We start from the raw sequence: 16,639 nt of genomic DNA on the forward strand, positions 1-16,639 counted from the left end.
TCCATCAAGTAAAGCCCGTGCCCTCGGTGCCATGCCACGGACACGTGCCTACCAACACCAGGTTTTGCCTACCTCTTTTTGCCTCTTTATTTTCTCCCGCTCCAGCTTCAGCCTGGTCAGGTACTGCCTGTACTCGTTGAACTCTTTCAGAGTGCAGACAACCTACAGAGAGACAAGGGCAGATGACTCCCAAGAACTGTTGTGGCAGTTACCCACACAGCCTTCCAGAAATGTGCAGGCCCCCAGCAGCAGGGGAGCTGCTCCTCTCCACCCTTCCCTCCCCAGCCGTGGGGACGCTGCCTCCTCCCTCCTTCCCAGGGCCAAGGGGACTCCACACTGGGGTGCCAGGCCCCTCCCCGGCTGTCTGGAAACCCCTGCAGAGGAGACCTGTGCTGGTCAGCCCATCATCCAAACCTACTTTGACATCCTCGGTGACAAGGCCCCTGTTCTTCAGGTTCTGCAGGTTGTCTTTGCGGTTGTGGTAGTCCTGCAGATATGGGTCATGCAGGCTGTTGTATTCTGCGCGCAGATGGCGACAGTATGGATCTCCCAGATCAAAATAAGGAGAAGGCTGGTGAAGCTGGAAGAGATGTGTTGCAGAGGGTGAATGGAGAAGGAGAGAGCAGCAAAGAGACACAGACGCTTCACAGCTGCTCACGCACACAGGCTGGCCTCTTGCACGCCCAGCTGGAGGAGGAGCATGCTGTGTGCATTTCCCAAACAGACACTTCTGAGTTTCTCTAAGACCTCCAAGAGGGAGAGCAGGAGAAGGTTGCAGCCTCCTCCAGGAATGATCTGGTCTCCACATTTCTGGCTGTGCCAGATGGCATCCCTATGCACTGCCAGCAGCTGCAGGCAGGGCCCCAGCCTCCTGCTTGTCTGGTGCCAGCTATGGTGATGGCCCTAGTGCTGGCAAGCTCATCCGATTGGAGAGCCCAGCTTTCTGAACCTCTCCTGACCACTGGGCACTGCTATTGGCAAGCCCTCGGTTGTCTCCCTGCTGTGGAGCCGGGAGTGTCCCTTCATTCCCCCACGCGGTTGGAGCAAAGGGCCGCAGTCCCCACTGTCGAGCAGGTCCCACAAGGTCTCCATGGCATGATGGCAACGCCAGGAGACAAGAGGCCCTTTTGACCCTTTCCTCCTCCTCTCACCTTTTCCCCCAGCTTTGTCCTGCAGAAGACAGGCTTGGTGCCAGGCTGCACAGGGATTTTGACCCCCAGTGGGAGGCCCAGCAGCCCGCTACCTCCTGCTCCAACTTTCCGTCCTCGGGGTCGGAGCTAGAAAGACAAAGACACTCTTGCACGCTCAGGCACAGATTGTCTGCACTCTGCTTCAGCCATGCCGTGAGGGATTTGGCACACTCAAGCAGCGGTTCTTCATGCTCCTTCTCCCTCACTTTGGAGACAGCATTTTCAATGCCCTCCTTTACAATGCAGCGACTCAGAGGAGAGATGTCAGCAGTGCTTGGCATTGGTTGGATCACAGGCAGCTTTTCTCGCTGCTTTGTTGCCGGGCTCTGCTCTTCTCTTGAGCCTCGTCCTTCTGTCCTGCTCTGTCGTGACAGAGGCACCTGGGATGGCTGTGGCTGCCTCTGAGTGAGATGGCTGTTGGGAAGCTTGATGGTTTCAGAATATTTGCAGCCAAAGTCTTGCTCAGAGTGAGAAGCTACAAAGGATTGCAACTTCTTCCAAACACTTCCAGCAGCTTCTAGTATGACTTGAAGCCTGAAGAGAAAAGCCTGCGAGGATGCTTTGTCAGAGGCTTCTCTTGCTCTTGTTTTCCTGTTTTGAAAGTTATGGCAGTAATGGACTGCTCCCACAGCCTGGCTGCTGGCCTTGGCTCAGGTGCACTGGCTGTGCTGGATGCAAATGAATGCTACTTCCAAACTTCCTTCAGTATTCTCCCTGCAGCATCCCACGCCATCAATGCAATTTTCTGCTCGTGATTGACACGTGGCATCTTTGAAGGCTCTGCTCTTTTGGCACTCGTGAGCACGTTTTGACTGCTCTTTTGGGGAGCCCTCCTTGAGGAGCAGACAGGACGATCCAGTGCCTTCCACTTCCCTGTTCCTTCTCTCAACACCGTCCCAGTCACCTCTTGAAGACTGACGGCTTGTTTTTCAGACATCGCTCTGAATTCGTAATGTCCAGGGAACTGTGTTTTTGTTTTTGAGGCACATATACTTCCGTCAACTAACTGAAGACAATGCTTCTTGAAATTTGGCAGTCCCACGCTCTGGTAAACCATCAGGCTGAAGGGGCTCAGGGGGCTCCTGAAGCTGTCCTCTGCAATCAGATTCCCCAGCACCTGCGATGTGCTGGCAGGCGAAGAAGGAACAACAGAGAACAGATTGGCTGTCAGGAATTTTTATTTCTTTCTTTCTTTATGTATTTATGTTGCAGTAGGTTGAAAGGAACTTTCCCCTTTGTTGGGACATGCGTATGAGATTGTTGTTAAGAGTAAATGACACGGTGACTGAGGCATGAGCAGGATGGGTGGAGGGGTTTAGGTGGTCCGGAAGTTCCAAAGGCTTACGGCCTTTGGTGCAGCTCATCCTCTAAACGTTTCTTTGCTCTTAAACCTGCATTGGTGACAAGGGATTTGGCACGCCTAAGAAGCAGTTCTTCTTGCTCCTCCTCCTTCACTTTGGAGACAGCATTTTCAATGCTCTCCTTTACAATGCGGCGACTCAGCTGGAAGATGTCAGCAGTGCTTGGCATTGGTTGGATCACGGGCAGCTTTTCTCTCTGCCTTGTTGCCAGGCTCTGCTCTTCTGATGAGCCTCGTCCTGCCCTCCTGCTCTGCCATGACAGAGGCACCTGGGATGGCTGCGGCTGCCTCTGAGAGAGATGGTTGTTGGGAAGCTTGAAGGTTTCAGAATATTCAGCATCAAACTCTTGCTCAGAGTGAGAAGCTGCAAAGGACTGCAACGTGTTGCAGACGCTTCCAGTAGCTTCTCGAGTGGCTCTAAGGGAAGCCTGCGAAGACACTTTGTCAGAGGCTTCCATTCCGGGGAAGGGTTTCCCACTTCCTAACAATCTTTGTCTGATGCTGAGGGAGGGCCTCCTTAACGCACTGGCAGGTGGATCCAGCGCCTTCACCCCTCCAACTCTTCTTTCTTAAGTGCCTCTTGAAGACTCTGCTCTTCCCTGTGCTGTTCAGACACAGCTCTGAAGTCACGATCTCTGTGGAATTGTGGCTTCCTTCTTGAGGCAGTTTCAGTAAGGATATTTGCAGGGAGCTTGGCACCCTTGCTGCTTGCCTCAAGTTTAGGCAACTTGACAGGTGACTTCACTGCACGCCCCATGCTCTTTGAATCTGCCAGAAGGTCTTCCTGAACAAAAGCCACTTTCAGCCTTCTATTCTGACCAGACTGACGAGTGTTGCTCGGCGGAGGGCCAGCTGGTTTGTGAGGCTGCCGTGGACTGCCTTTCTCCTCCACAACCACGTCCACAGCAGTGGCTGAGCGCAGGCAAGATTTCTCCATGTCCATTGTTAGTCCGTAGGCAGATTTCTTTGAACCAGGCATCTTCTGACCAAGATTTTCCTGGAAGGGAACAGTGGATTTAGGCTCGGTCTTGTCTCAGAAAGTTCTTGCCTCCCTGCAGGCTGATGATCTACACCGATGAGGGCCAGCATCTGCTTCAGCCATGCAGTGAGGGCAGAAGAGAAGAGCTGCCTCAGTGCTCTGTTTGCAAGCAAGCAACATTCCCAGCCGTCGCATGCCAGCGTGCTGTGATAAATCAGCCCCAGGCAGGGTTGTCCTTTCCATGCCGCAGGGAACACTAGCCCAGCCCTCACCTTTTCTGCATTCCCCATCTCAGATCCATCAAGTAAAGCCCGTGCCCTCGGTGCCATGCCACGGACACGTGCCTACCAACACCAGGTTTTGCCTACCTCTTTTTGCCTCTTTATTTTCTCCCGCTCCAGCTTCAGCCTGGTCAGGTACTGCCTGTACTCGTTGAACTCTTTCAGAGTGCAGACAACCTACAGAGAGACAAGGGCAGATGACTCCCAAGAACTGTTGTGGCAGTTACCCACACAGCCTTCCAGAAATGTGCAGGCCCCCAGCAGCAGGGGAGCTGCTCCTCTCCACCCTTCCCTCCCCAGCCGTGGGGACGCTGCCTCCTCCCTCCTTCCCAGGGCCAAGGGGACTTCACACTGGGGTGCCAGGCACCTCCCCGGCTGTCTGGAAACCCCTGCAGAGGAGACCTGTGCTGGTCAGGCCTCATCCAAACCTACTTTGCCATCCTCGGTGACAAGGCCCCTGTTCTTCAGGTTCTGCAGGTTGTCTTTGCGGTTGTGGTAGTCCTGCAGATATGGGTCATGCAGGCTGTTGTATTCTGCGCGCAGATGGCGACAGTATGGATCTCCCAGATCAAAATAAGGAGAAGGCTGGTGAAGCTGGAAGAGATGTGTTGCAGAGTGTGAATGGAGAAGGAGAGAGCAGCAAAGAGACAAAGATGCTTCACAGCTGCTCACGCACACAGGCTGGCCTCTTGCACGCCCAGCTGGAGGAGGAGCATGCTGTGTGCATTTCCCAAACAGACACATCTGGGTTTTTCTAAGACCTCCAAGAGGGAGAGCAGGAGAAGGTTGCACCCTCCTCCAGGAATGATCTGGTCTCCACATTTCTGGCTGTGCCAGATGGCATCCCAATGCACTGCCAGCAGCTGCAGGCAGGGCCCCAGCCTCCTGCTTGTCTGGTGCCAGATATGGTGATGGCCCTAGTGCTGGCAAGCTCATCCGATTGGAGAGCCCAGCTTTCTGAAACTCTCCTGACCACTGGGCACTGCTGTTGGCAAGCCCTCGCTTGTCTCCCTGCTGTGGAGCCGGGAGTGTCCCTTCATTCCCCCACGCGGTCGGAGCAAAGGGCCGCAGTTCCCACTGTCGAGCAGGTCCCACAAGGTCTCCATGGCATGATGGCAACCCCAGGAAACAAGAGGCCCTTTTGACCCTTTCCTCCTCCTCTCACCTTTTCCCCCAGCTTTGTCCTCCAAAAGACAGGCTTGGTGCCAGGCTGCACAGGGATTTTGACCCCCAGTGGGAGGTCCAGCAGCCCGCTACCTCCTGCTCCAACTTTCTGTCCTCCGGGTCGGAGCTAGAAAGACAAAGACAAAGACTCTCTTGCGCACTCAGGCACTCCAGTCCCCTCTCCAGCCCCACCTCCATTCCCTTTGGCAGCTCCCTTCCCACTTCTTAGCCCAACTTTGGGATGTGCAGAGAGACGCGATTCCCTGCAAGCCTTCTCCTGCGCCAGCATGAGAAGATGCCCCTCAGCCTCCAGAGAGCATCTCCGGCCCCAGAGCAGTCCCACATAGCCCAGGCTGCTGCACTCAGCCCTCTCTGAGGACCGGTGCTCACCTTTCCGCTCCTCCCCGCTATGCTCAGAATTGCATCTGGATTTCGGAATCCAGCAGTGCCACAGCGCTCCATGGCTCCTTGCAGGAACTCTCAGAGATCTGCGACCTTCCGCTGCCACCTCTCGCTCCAGCAGCAGCGAACTGAGGCCACCCAGCCGCAGTCCCAGCCTGCAGCTTTATGTCACGTTCACCCCCTGTTGCATCACAATGCCGTCACAGTGTCACCGCGCCGCCACCCGGCAACCCTGCAGCTGCATGGAGGCCATTCTGGGTGCACTCACTGCAAGCTGCTCCAGCTGGCCCTGCTTTGAGTCCAGGGCCTGGACTAGCTTTTCTCTGTCTTCCATTGCAGATAGGCTGCATGAGGCACAGATTCCTTCCAGGATTGTTCCTGAGTTAATTTCACAGAATCACAGAATCGTTGGGGTTGAAGGGACCTGTAGAGATCATCATTTCTTCATGTCCCAGGATGAAATTTGATGGTGTAAAGATATCTAATAGGACCATAATGTAGTTAAGGTGCTCCTCCTTGCTGTCGCTGTTTCTCTTAAAATGTTCTGGTTTGGTTGAAATTGACCTGTAAAGCACCCATCTTGGAGGGTGGTTGCCTGTGCACAAATATGCCAAGACATACCAAAGGTGTTTGACAAATCCTATGCAGAACTACAGAGAATGGGGAGAGTTGTGAAGTTTGGAAGATTGCGTTTTGTAGGCCTGGTCCTACCCAGATGTGGGCCAGGATCAGAGGTATAGAAGACATACCTGGCATGCTGCTATTCAAAGCGTGAGAGGTCTTTATTGTTGATGGCATACCGAATTGCTTGTTCTCTCCAAATAGGAATGACTGTTCCCCATTGTTCCATGACTGGTGAGGCGGAGGGATTTCACGAATCCGCACCTCCAGAAAAGGGAAACACGGCCCCCAAAATAATTAAAAACAGTGGCAACGATCTGAGGAGAAACAAACTAATTTCCTAAATGTGGTATCAGAATGCAAGATAACACACTGTAACACAATATGAAATATAATGAGAGGGAGCGTCCGAAAGGTGGGTAGGCATTACGATAAGGCTGAGGTGAGATGCACAATCCGGTTGAGCAGCAGGGAGGAGAGCCTGATGAAGAAGGGAAGCATCAGGTGACCTTGCCAGGGTTATATCCCCTCTCTGACCGCATAGCCCCCTCGACTACGTAGTTCTTTTTCTATTCCGGACAGGTACCCGGCACTGGAGCATTAAGACTCTAACTCCCATTGCGCTCCATGATGTGGAATAAATACCGATAACCAAAAGTCATAAAACCACGACACTGATGTGCTCCTGCCATTGTTGGAGAAGCTGAAACTTTACTGCTACCTCCTATAGGAAAGGAGGCTGGACAAGCTGACGTGAAAATAAACACATATACTTCCGTCAGCTAAATGGAGACAATGCTTCTTGAAATGAAAGCTTCTTTGAAGGCCAAGTGCGGGGCCCTGCACTTTGGCCACAACAAGCCCATGCAGCGTAATAGGCTTGGGGACGAGTGGCTGGATGAGTGTGAAGAGGAAAGGGACCTGGGGGTGTCGGTTGACGCTCGGCTGAGCATGAGCCAGCAGTGTGCCCAGGTGGCCGTTAGGGCCAACGGCATCCCGGCCTGCATTTCAAATAGTGTGGCCAGCAGGAGCAGGGAGGTGATCATCCCCTGTACTCAGCACCTCGAGTAATGTGTTCAGTGTTGGGCCCCTCACTACAGGAAAGACATTGAGGCCCTGGAACGTGTCCAGAGAAGGGCAGCAAAACTGGTGAGGGGTCTGGAGCACAGGCCTCATGAGGAGCGGCTGAGGGAGCTGGGACCGTTTAGTCTGGAGAGGAGGAGGCTGAGAGGAGACCTCATTGCACTCTACAACTTCCTGAAGGGAGGTTGTGATGAGGAGGGGTTTGGCCTCTTCTCTCCGGCCACAAACAGGACCCGAGGAAATGGCCACAAGTTGTACCAGAGGAGGCTGAGGTTAGGCACGAGGAAAAGCTTTTTCTCTCAGGGAGTGGTCAGGCACTGGAATGGCTGCCCAGGGCGGTGGTGGAGTCGCCATCCCTGGCAGTGTTCAAGAGGCATCTGGATGAGGAGCTACAAGATAGGTTTTAGTGCTTGTAGTAGCAATGGTAGTGGGAGGACGGTTGGACTAGATGATCTTGCAGGTTGTTACCAACCTTGTGATTCTCTGATACTATGAAATTTGGCCGTTCCATGCTCTGATACACTAGCAGACTTCAGAGGCTCAGGGGGCTCCTGAAGCTGTCCTCTGGCAATCAGATTCCCCAGCACCTGTGATGTGCTGGCAGGCAAAGATGGAAGAGAGAAGAGTTTGGCTGTCAGTAATCTCCTAGAAGAGAAAATTGTGATAATCCCGCCAAAATGACAATTATTATTATTATTATTACTTTTTTATTTATTCATCTATCTATCTATTTATTTATTTATTTCTTTATTTTGCAGGAGGTTGAAAGGAACTTTCCCCTTTGGATGGACATGCGTAGGAGACTGTCTTTCATAGTAGATGACACAGTGACTGAGGCATGAGCAGGATGGGTGGAGGGCTTTAGGTGGTCCAGTAGTTCCCTTGAAGTGCTCACAGCACTAGGCTATAGGCATGCATGAAATAACAAAAGATTTTTTTCTGACCATCTTGTAGAAAACGCAGTGAATTAGGTTGCGTGCAGTTAATGTGGAGGTCAGTGCATAATCATGTCCGTCAGGAGACACTTCCAGAGTATTTCAGAGTCCTTCTTTGCTGATGATAGGTTACAGAACACCAATAATGTTCTGTTTCTCAAGTCTGAAGAACAAAAGTGTGTTGCGGCTAACAAACGCAAACAGTGAATCGTATGATCAGAGGCATAGAAAGGCTGAGGTTAGCAGAGACCTCTAGATTCTGGGCTGGGAGGAGGTGCCCTGAGCTCCTCAGGCCTGGGCAGCACAGCCTTGACACGCGCCCCTGGGCGCCGAGCTCCTGTCTGGGCAGGGCAATTGGGACATGCTGGAGGAACGGGCAGACTGCAGGCCCGTGGAGGGGAAGGAGCCGGAGGTGCTCCCCAGCTTCTGCTCTGTTTGGGTTTCCCACGTGGGTGTGGAAGAGGTGCAATCCAGGGACTTCTGAAGGTCTTCTGGCATGCCAGGAGCACCTCGCCCAGAGCCACACCGGATGGGTGGCAGGAGATGAGGTGAGCTTTGGAGGTCCTTAGAGGGACGGCTCTCCTTGCCACCTCTTGGGCAGGGCTCTTTGACAGCAGGCCTCCCGGAGCTCAGCTGTAGCCCACGCGCTGCCTGAGCCTTAGAGCTCTGCTCTGATACGGAGCCCACCGTCCCAGATGCCGGGGTGTTGGCATCCAACATTGCTCATTCTCTACAATTTTCTTTGCTTTTAAAACTACTTCAGTGACAATGGATTTGGCACACTCAAGCAGCAGTTCTTCTTGCTCCTCCTCCTGCACTTTGGAGACAGCCTTTTCAATGCTCTCCTTTACAGTGCAGTGACTCAGATGAGAGACGTCAGAGTGTTTGGCATTGGTTGGATCATGGGCAGCTTTTCTCTCTGCCTTGTTGCCAGGCTCTGCTCTTCTGATGAGCATCATCCTTCCGTCCGTCCGGCTCTGCCATGACAGAGGCACCTGGGATGGCTGTGGCTGCCTCTGAGAGAAATGGTTGTTGGGAAGTTTGATGGTTTCAGAATATTCAGCACCAAACTCCTGCTCAGAATGAGAAGCTACAATGGACCGCAATGTGTTGCAGACACTTCCAGCGGCTTCTAGTTTGATTTCGTGAGGGGAAGCCTGCGAGGATGCTTTGTCAGAGGCTTCTCTTGCTCTTGTTTTCCTGTTTTGAAAGTTATGGCAGTAATGGACTGCTCCCACAGCCTGGCTGCTGGCCTTGGCTCAGGTGCACTGGCTGTGCTGGATGCAAATGAATGCTACTTCCAAACTTCCTTCAGTATTCTCCCTGCAGCATCCCACGCCATCAATGCAATTTCCTGCTCGTGATTGAAACGTGGCATCTTTGAAGGCTCTGCTCTTTTGGCACTCGTGAGCACGTTTTGACTGCTCTTTTGGGGAGCCCTCCTTGAGGAGCAGACAGGACGATCCAGTGCCTTCCACTTCCCTGTTCCTTCTCTCAACACCGTCCCAGTCACCTCTTGTCGGCTTGTTTTTCAGACATCGCTCTGAATTCGTAATGTCCAGGGAACTGTGTTTTTGTTTTTGAGGCAGCAACAGTGTGGATGCTTCTGTGGAGTTTGGAGCCTTCCCTGCCCAGCTCAGGTTTGGGCAACTTCTCAGGCAGCTTCATTGCACGTCCCGTGCTCAGTGAGTCTCCCTGAGGTTTGTGCTGCATGAAAGCCACATTCCTTCTTCTGCGTTGGCCAGACTGGAGATTATGGCATGAAGGAGCAGGGCCAGCTGGTCTGTGAGGCTGCATGGGGCTGGCTTTCTTACCCACAATGTAATCCCCAGGACCAGGCGGGAGCTCGTCAGTGTCTGTCATTGGTCTGTGGGCAGATTTCTTCAAGTTGGATATCTTTTGAAGAAACATGTCCTGGAAGGGAACAGCAGGTTTAGGCTCGGTCTTGTCTCAGAAAGTGCCTCCAACCCTGCACGCTGATGCTTTATGCCGACGAGGTCCAGCACTGTGACACTGAACATGAGGAGCTTAAAAAGGAACCAATATACTCCAAGGAACATAATGGTCCTCAGTCCTCTATATAATGCTCTTAAGATGAAGTAAAGATGCATAGTTGCCCGCATTCCTCACCAATAGTTGTCATGGGGTTATCCCTAGATATAAGCCCGTGACACGGGGGCACAGGCCCCGGGAAAAAGAAAAAAAAAGGGGTACCCACGGCTTGCCGTGCGACCGTGCCGGCCCCGGGCTGCGTGCTCTGGGACAGGGGGAAGGGCAGAGAGCTAGCAGATAGTTTTAACAAAGAGAAAACACAACGGCAGCGATCTGAGGAGGAGCGGTAATTTACTGAATTTAACCCAGTCAAACAAAACGAGACAGACAAGAGTATCCAAAGTACGTGTCAGACAACGATAGTGCGAGGGAAGCACGTGCTTTTCTTCTCGGTGAGCTGGGACGGCTGAGCCGGGGCCAGAGCGAAAGGCAGACACTTCAGGTCCTCTCCAGAGCTCCATCCCACTGCTTCTGAGTGCCAAAGTCCTCCGAGGATGCCGCCCCTCCCCTCCCATCAGACACACAAAATGCCCATAAAAGGCAGCAAACGGGACCAGAACATAAACTCTTTAACTCCCACTGGTCGACACAATGCTCTGATGCGGAATACTGCCAAGAATAAAAATCACCAAACCACAACAGTGGGCCAGGAGCAGAGGTATAGAAGACATACCTGGCATGCTGCTATTCAAAGCGTGAGAGGTCTTTACTGTGGATGGGACACCAAAATGCTTGTTTTCTGCAAATAGGAATGACTGTTCCCAACTGGAAATGCCACAGGTAAATCTCACTACCCTGTTGTCAACACGTGTCATCCATCTGACGTCCTCCTGCTGTAACTGGAGAAGCAGAAACTTAACTGCTGCCTCCTATAAGAAAAGACTGGACTGGACAAGCTAACGTGAAAATAACCACATATACTTCCGTCAGCTAACTGAAGACAATGCTTCTTGAAATTTGGCAGTCCCACGCTCTGGTAAACCATCAGGCTGAAGGGGCTCAGGGGGCTCCTGAAGCTGTCCTCTGCAATCAGATTCCCCAGCACCTGCGATGTGCTGGCAGGCGAAGAAGGAACAACAGAGAACAGATTGGCTGTCAGGAATTTTTATTTCTTTCTTTCTTTATGTATTTATGTTGCAGTAGGTTGAAAGGAACTTTCCCCTTTGTTGGGACATGCGTATGAGATTGTTGTTAAGAGTAAATGACACGGTGACTGAGGCATGAGCAGGATGGGTGGAGGGGTTTAGGTGGTCCGGAAGTTCCAAAGGCTTACGGCCTTTGGTGCAGCTCATCCTCTAAATGTTTCTTTGCTCTTAAACCTGCATTGGTGACAAGGGATTTGGCACGCCTAAGAAGCAGTTCTTCTTGCTCCTCCTCCTTCACTTTGGAGACAGCATTTTCAATGCTCTCCTTTACAATGCGGCGACTCAGCTGGAAGATGTCAGCAGTGCTTGGCATTGGTTGGATCACGGGCAGCTTTTCTCTCTGCCTTGTTGCCAGGCTCTGCTCTTCTGATGAGCCTCGTCCTGCCCTCCTGCTCTGCCATGACAGAGGCACCTGGGATGGCTGCGGCTGCCTCTGAGAGAGATGGTTGTTGGGAAGCTTGAAGGTTTCAGAATATTCAGCATCAAACTCTTGCTCAGAGTGAGAAGCTGCAAAGGACTGCAACGTGTTGCAGACGCTTCCAGTAGCTTCTCGAGTGGCTCTAAGGGAAGCCTGCGAAGACACTTTGTCAGAGGCTTCCATTCCGGGGAAGGGTTTCCCACTTCCTAACAATCTTTGTCTGATGCTGAGGGAGGGCCTCCTTAACGCACTGGCAGGTGGATCCAGCGCCTTCACCCCCTCCAACTCTTCTTTCTTAAGTGCCTCTTGAAGACTCTGCTCTTCCCTGTGCTGTTCAGACACAGCTCTGAAGTCACGATCTCTGTGGAATTGTGGCTTCCTTCTTGAGGCAGTTTCAGTAAGGATATTTGCAGGGAGCTTGGCACCCTTGCTGCCTGCCTCAAGTTTAGGCAACTTGACAGGTGACTTCACTGCACGCCCCATGCTCTTTGAATCTGCCAGAAGGTCTTCCTGAACAAAAGCCACTTTCAGCCTTCTATTCTGACCAGACTGACGAGTGTTGCTCGGAGGAGGGCCAGCTGGTTTGTGAGGCTGCCGTGGACTGCCTTTCTCCTCCACAACCACGTCCACAGCAGTGGCTGAGCGCAGGCAAGATTTCTCCATGTCCATTGTTAGTCCGTAGGCAGATTTCTTTGAACCAGGCATCTTCTGACCAAGATTTTCCTGGAAGGGAACAGTGGATTTAGGCTCGGTCTTGTCTCAGAAAGTTCTTGCCTCCCTGCAGGCTGATGATCTACACCGATGAGGGCCAGCATCTGCTTCAGCCATGCAGTGAGGGCAGAAGAGAAGAGCTGCCTCAGTGCTCTGTTTGCAAGCAAGCAACATTCCCAGCCGTCGCATGCCAGCGTGCTGTGATAAATCAGCCCCAGGCAGGGTTGTCCTTTCCATGCCGCAGGGAACACTAGCCCAGCCCTCACCTTTTCTGCATTCCCCATCTCAGATCCATCAAGTAAAGCCCGTGCCCTCGGTGCCATGCCACGGACACGTGCCTACCAACACCAGGTTTTGCCTACCTCTTTTTGCCTCTTTATTTTCTCCCGCTCCAGCTTCAGCCTGGTCAGGTACTGCCTGTACTCGTTGAACTCTTTCAGAGTGCAGACAACCTACAGAGAGACAAGGGCAGATGACTCCCAAGAACTGTTGTGGCAGTTACCCACACAGCCTTCCAGAAATGTGCAGGCCCCCAGCAGCAGGGGAGCTGCTCCTCTCCACCCTTCCCTCCCCAGCCGTGGGGACGCTGCCTCCTCCCTCCTTCCCAGGGCCAAGGGGACTCCACACTGGGGTGCCAGGCCCCTCCCCGGCTGTCTGGAAACCCCTGCAGAGGAGACCTGTGCTGGTCAGCCCATCATCCAAACCTACTTTGACATCCTCGGTGACAAGGCCCCTGTTCTTCAGGTTCTGCAGGTTGTCTTTGCGGTTGTGGTAGTCCTGCAGATATGGGTCATGCAGGCTGTTGTATTCTGCGCGCAGATGGCGACAGTATGGATCTCCCAGATCAAAATAAGGAGAAGGCTGGTGAAGCTGGAAGAGATGTGTTGCAGAGGGTGAATGGAGAAGGAGAGAGCAGCAAAGAGACACAGACGCTTCACAGCTGCTCACGCACACAGGCTGGCCTCTTGCACGCCCAGCTGGAGGAGGAGCATGCTGTGTGCATTTCCCAAACAGACACTTCTGAGTTTCTCTAAGACCTCCAAGAGGGAGAGCAGGAGAAGGTTGCACCCTCCTCCAGGAATGATCTGGTCTCCACATTTCTGGCTGTGCCAGATGGCATCCCTATGCACTGCCAGCAGCTGCAGGCAGGGCCCCAGCCTCCTGCTTGTCTGGTGCCAGCTATGGTGATGGCCCTAGTGCTGGCAAGCTCATCCGATTGGAGAGCCCAGCTTTCTGAACCTCTCCTGACCACTGGGCACTGCTATTGGCAAGCCCTCGGTTGTCTCCCTGCTGTGGAGCCGGGAGTGTCCCTTCATTCCCCCACGCGGTTGGAGCAAAGGGCCGCAGTCCCCACTGTCGAGCAGGTCCCACAAGGTCTCCATGGCATGATGGCAACGCCAGGAGACAAGAGGCCCTTTTGACCCTTTCCTCCTCCTCTCACCTTTTCCCCCAGCTTTGTCCTGCAGAAGACAGGCTTGGTGCCAGGCTGCACAGGGATTTTGACCCCCAGTGGGAGGCCCAGCAGCCCGCTACCTCCTGCTCCAACTTTCCGTCCTCGGGGTCGGAGCTAGAAAGACAAAGACACTCTTGCACGCTCAGGCACAGATTGTCTGCACTCTGCTTCAGCCATGCCGTGAGGGATTTGGCACACTCAAGCAGCGGTTCTTCATGCTCCTTCTCCCTCACTTTGGAGACAGCATTTTCAATGCCCTCCTTTACAATGCAGCGACTCAGAGGAGAGATGTCAGCAGTGCTTGGCATTGGTTGGATCACAGGCAGCTTTTCTCGCTGCTTTGTTGCCGGGCTCTGCTCTTCTCTTGAGCCTCGTCCTTCTGTCCTGCTCTGTCGTGACAGAGGCACCTGGGATGGCTGTGGCTGCCTCTGAGTGAGATGGCTGTTGGGAAGCTTGATGGTTTCAGAATATTTGCAGCCAAAGTCTTGCTCAGAGTGAGAAGCTACAAAGGATTGCAACTTCTTCCAAACACTTCCAGCAGCTTCTAGTATGACTTGAAGCCTGAAGAGAAAAGCCTGCGAGGATGCTTTGTCAGAGGCTTCTCTTGCTCTTGTTTTCCTGTTTTGAAAGTTATGGCAGTAATGGACTGCTCCCACAGCCTGGCTGCTGGCCTTGGCTCAGGTGCACTGGCTGTGCTGGATGCAAATGAATGCTACTTCCAAACTTCCTTCAGTATTCTCCCTGCAGCATCCCACGCCATCAATGCAATTTTCTGCTCGTGATTGACACGTGGCATCTTTGAAGGCTCTGCTCTTTTGGCACTCGTGAGCACGTTTTGACTGCTCTTTTGGGGAGCCCTCCTTGAGGAGCAGACAGGACGATCCAGTGCCTTCCACTTCCCTGTTCCTTCTCTCAACACCGTCCCAGTCACCTCTTGAAGACTGACGGCTTGTTTTTCAGACATCGCTCTGAATTCGTAATGTCCAGGGAACTGTGTTTTTGTTTTTGAGGCACATATACTTCCGTCAACTAACTGAAGACAATGCTTCTTGAAATTTGGCAGTCCCACGCTCTGGTAAACCATCAGGCTGAAGGGGCTCAGGGGGCTCCTGAAGCTGTCCTCTGCAATCAGATTCCCCAGCACCTGCGATGTGCTGGCAGGCGAAGAAGGAACAACAGAGAACAGATTGGCTGTCAGGAATTTTTATTTCTTTCTTTCTTTATGTATTTATGTTGCAGTAGGTTGAAAGGAACTTTCCCCTTTGTTGGGACATGCGTATGAGATTGTTGTTAAGAGTAAATGACACGGTGACTGAGGCATGAGCAGGATGGGTGGAGGGGTTTAGGTGGTCCGGAAGTTCCAAAGGCTTACGGCCTTTGGTGCAGCTCATCCTCTAAACGTTTCTTTGCTCTTAAACCTGCATTGGTGACAAGGGATTTGGCACGCCTAAGAAGCAGTTCTTCTTGCTCCTCCTCCTTCACTTTGGAGACAGCATTTTCAATGCTCTCCTTTACAATGCGGCGACTCAGCTGGAAGATGTCAGCAGTGCTTGGCATTGGTTGGATCACGGGCAGCTTTTCTCTCTGCCTTGTTGCCAGGCTCTGCTCTTCTGATGAGCCTCGTCCTGCCCTCCTGCTCTGCCATGACAGAGGCACCTGGGATGGCTGCGGCTGCCTCTGAGAGAGATGGTTGTTGGGAAGCTTGAAGGTTTCAGAATATTCAGCATCAAACTCTTGCTCAGAGTGAGAAGCTGCAAAGGACTGCAACGTGTTGCAGACGCTTCCAGTAGCTTCTCGAGTGGCTCTAAGGGAAGCCTGCGAAGACACTTTGTCAGAGGCTTCCATTCCGGGGAAGGGTTTCCCACTTCCTAACAATCTTTGTCTGATGCTGAGGGAGGGCCTCCTTAACGCACTGGCAGGTGGATCCAGCGCCTTCACCCCCTCCAACTCTTCTTTCTTAAGTGCCTCTTGAAGACTCTGCTCTTCCCTGTGCTGTTCAGACACAGCTCTGAAGTCACGATCTCTGTGGAATTGTGGCTTCCTTCTTGAGGCAGTTTCAGTAAGGATATTTGCAGGGAGCTTGGCACCCTTGCTGCTTGCCTCAAGTTTAGGCAACTTGACAGGTGACTTCACTGCACGCCCCATGCTCTTTGAATCTGCCAGAAGGTCTTCCTGAACAAAAGCCACTTTCAGCCTTCTATTCTGACCAGACTGACGAGTGTTGCTCGGAGGAGGGCCAGCTGGTTTGTGAGGCTGCCGTGGACTGCCTTTCTCCTCCACAACCACGTCCACAGCAGTGGCTGAGCGCAGGCAAGATTTCTCCATGTCCATTGTTAGTCCGTAGGCAGATTTCTTTGAACCAGGCATCTTCTGACCAAGATTTTCCTGGAAGGGAACAGTGGATTTAGGCTCGGTCTTGTCTCAGAAAGTTCTTGCCTCCCTGCAGGCTGATGATCTACACCGATGAGGGCCAGCATCTGCTTCAGCCATGCAGTGAGGGCAGAAGAGAAGAGCTGCCTCAGTGCTCTGTTTGCAAGCAAGCAACATTCCCAGCCGTCGCATGCCAGCGTGCTGTGATAAATCAGCCCCAGGCAGGGTTGTCCTTTCCATGCCGCAGGGAACACTAGCCCAGCCCTCACCTTTTCTGCATTCCCCATCTCAGATCCATCAAGTAAAGCCCGTGCCCTCGGTGCCATGCCACGGACACGTGCCTACCAACACCAGGTTTTGCCTACCTCTTTTTGCCTCTTTATTTTCTCCCGCTCCAGCTTCAGCCTGGTCAGGTACTGCCTGTACTCGTTGAACTCTTTCAGAGTGCAGACAACCTACAGAGAGACAAGGGCAG

The 16,639-nt window shown here is 52.8% G+C and overlaps 1 protein-coding gene across 1 annotated transcript in view; it reads right to left on the bottom strand.

Annotated features, from left to right (window-relative positions):
- The window catches only part of LOC146542910 (uncharacterized), a 30,282-nt gene that overhangs the window by 12,213 nt on the left and 1,430 nt on the right, over nucleotides 1-16,639 (bottom strand). The window contains exons 4-16 of the mRNA XM_085241837.1: nucleotides 16,530-16,619; nucleotides 15,813-16,179; nucleotides 15,167-15,746; nucleotides 14,864-14,948; nucleotides 13,783-13,908; nucleotides 13,050-13,211; nucleotides 12,704-12,793; nucleotides 4,976-5,101; nucleotides 4,243-4,404; nucleotides 3,898-3,987; nucleotides 1,152-1,277; nucleotides 419-580; nucleotides 73-162 (exon numbers count right to left, since the gene is read on the bottom strand). Coding sequence (XP_085097963.1) covers nucleotides 73-162; nucleotides 419-580; nucleotides 1,152-1,277; nucleotides 3,898-3,987; nucleotides 4,243-4,404; nucleotides 4,976-5,101; nucleotides 12,704-12,793; nucleotides 13,050-13,211; nucleotides 13,783-13,908; nucleotides 14,864-14,948; nucleotides 15,167-15,746; nucleotides 15,813-16,179; nucleotides 16,530-16,619 — 2,256 coding nt within the window. The remainder of the gene's footprint in view (nucleotides 1-72; nucleotides 163-418; nucleotides 581-1,151; nucleotides 1,278-3,897; nucleotides 3,988-4,242; nucleotides 4,405-4,975; nucleotides 5,102-12,703; nucleotides 12,794-13,049; nucleotides 13,212-13,782; nucleotides 13,909-14,863; nucleotides 14,949-15,166; nucleotides 15,747-15,812; nucleotides 16,180-16,529; nucleotides 16,620-16,639) is intronic.

This window comes from Meleagris gallopavo, chromosome 22 (genome assembly GCF_905368555.1).
Source record: "Meleagris gallopavo chromosome 22, MGAL_WU_HG_1.1, whole genome shotgun sequence".
Taxonomy (NCBI): Eukaryota; Metazoa; Chordata; class Aves; order Galliformes; family Phasianidae; genus Meleagris; species Meleagris gallopavo.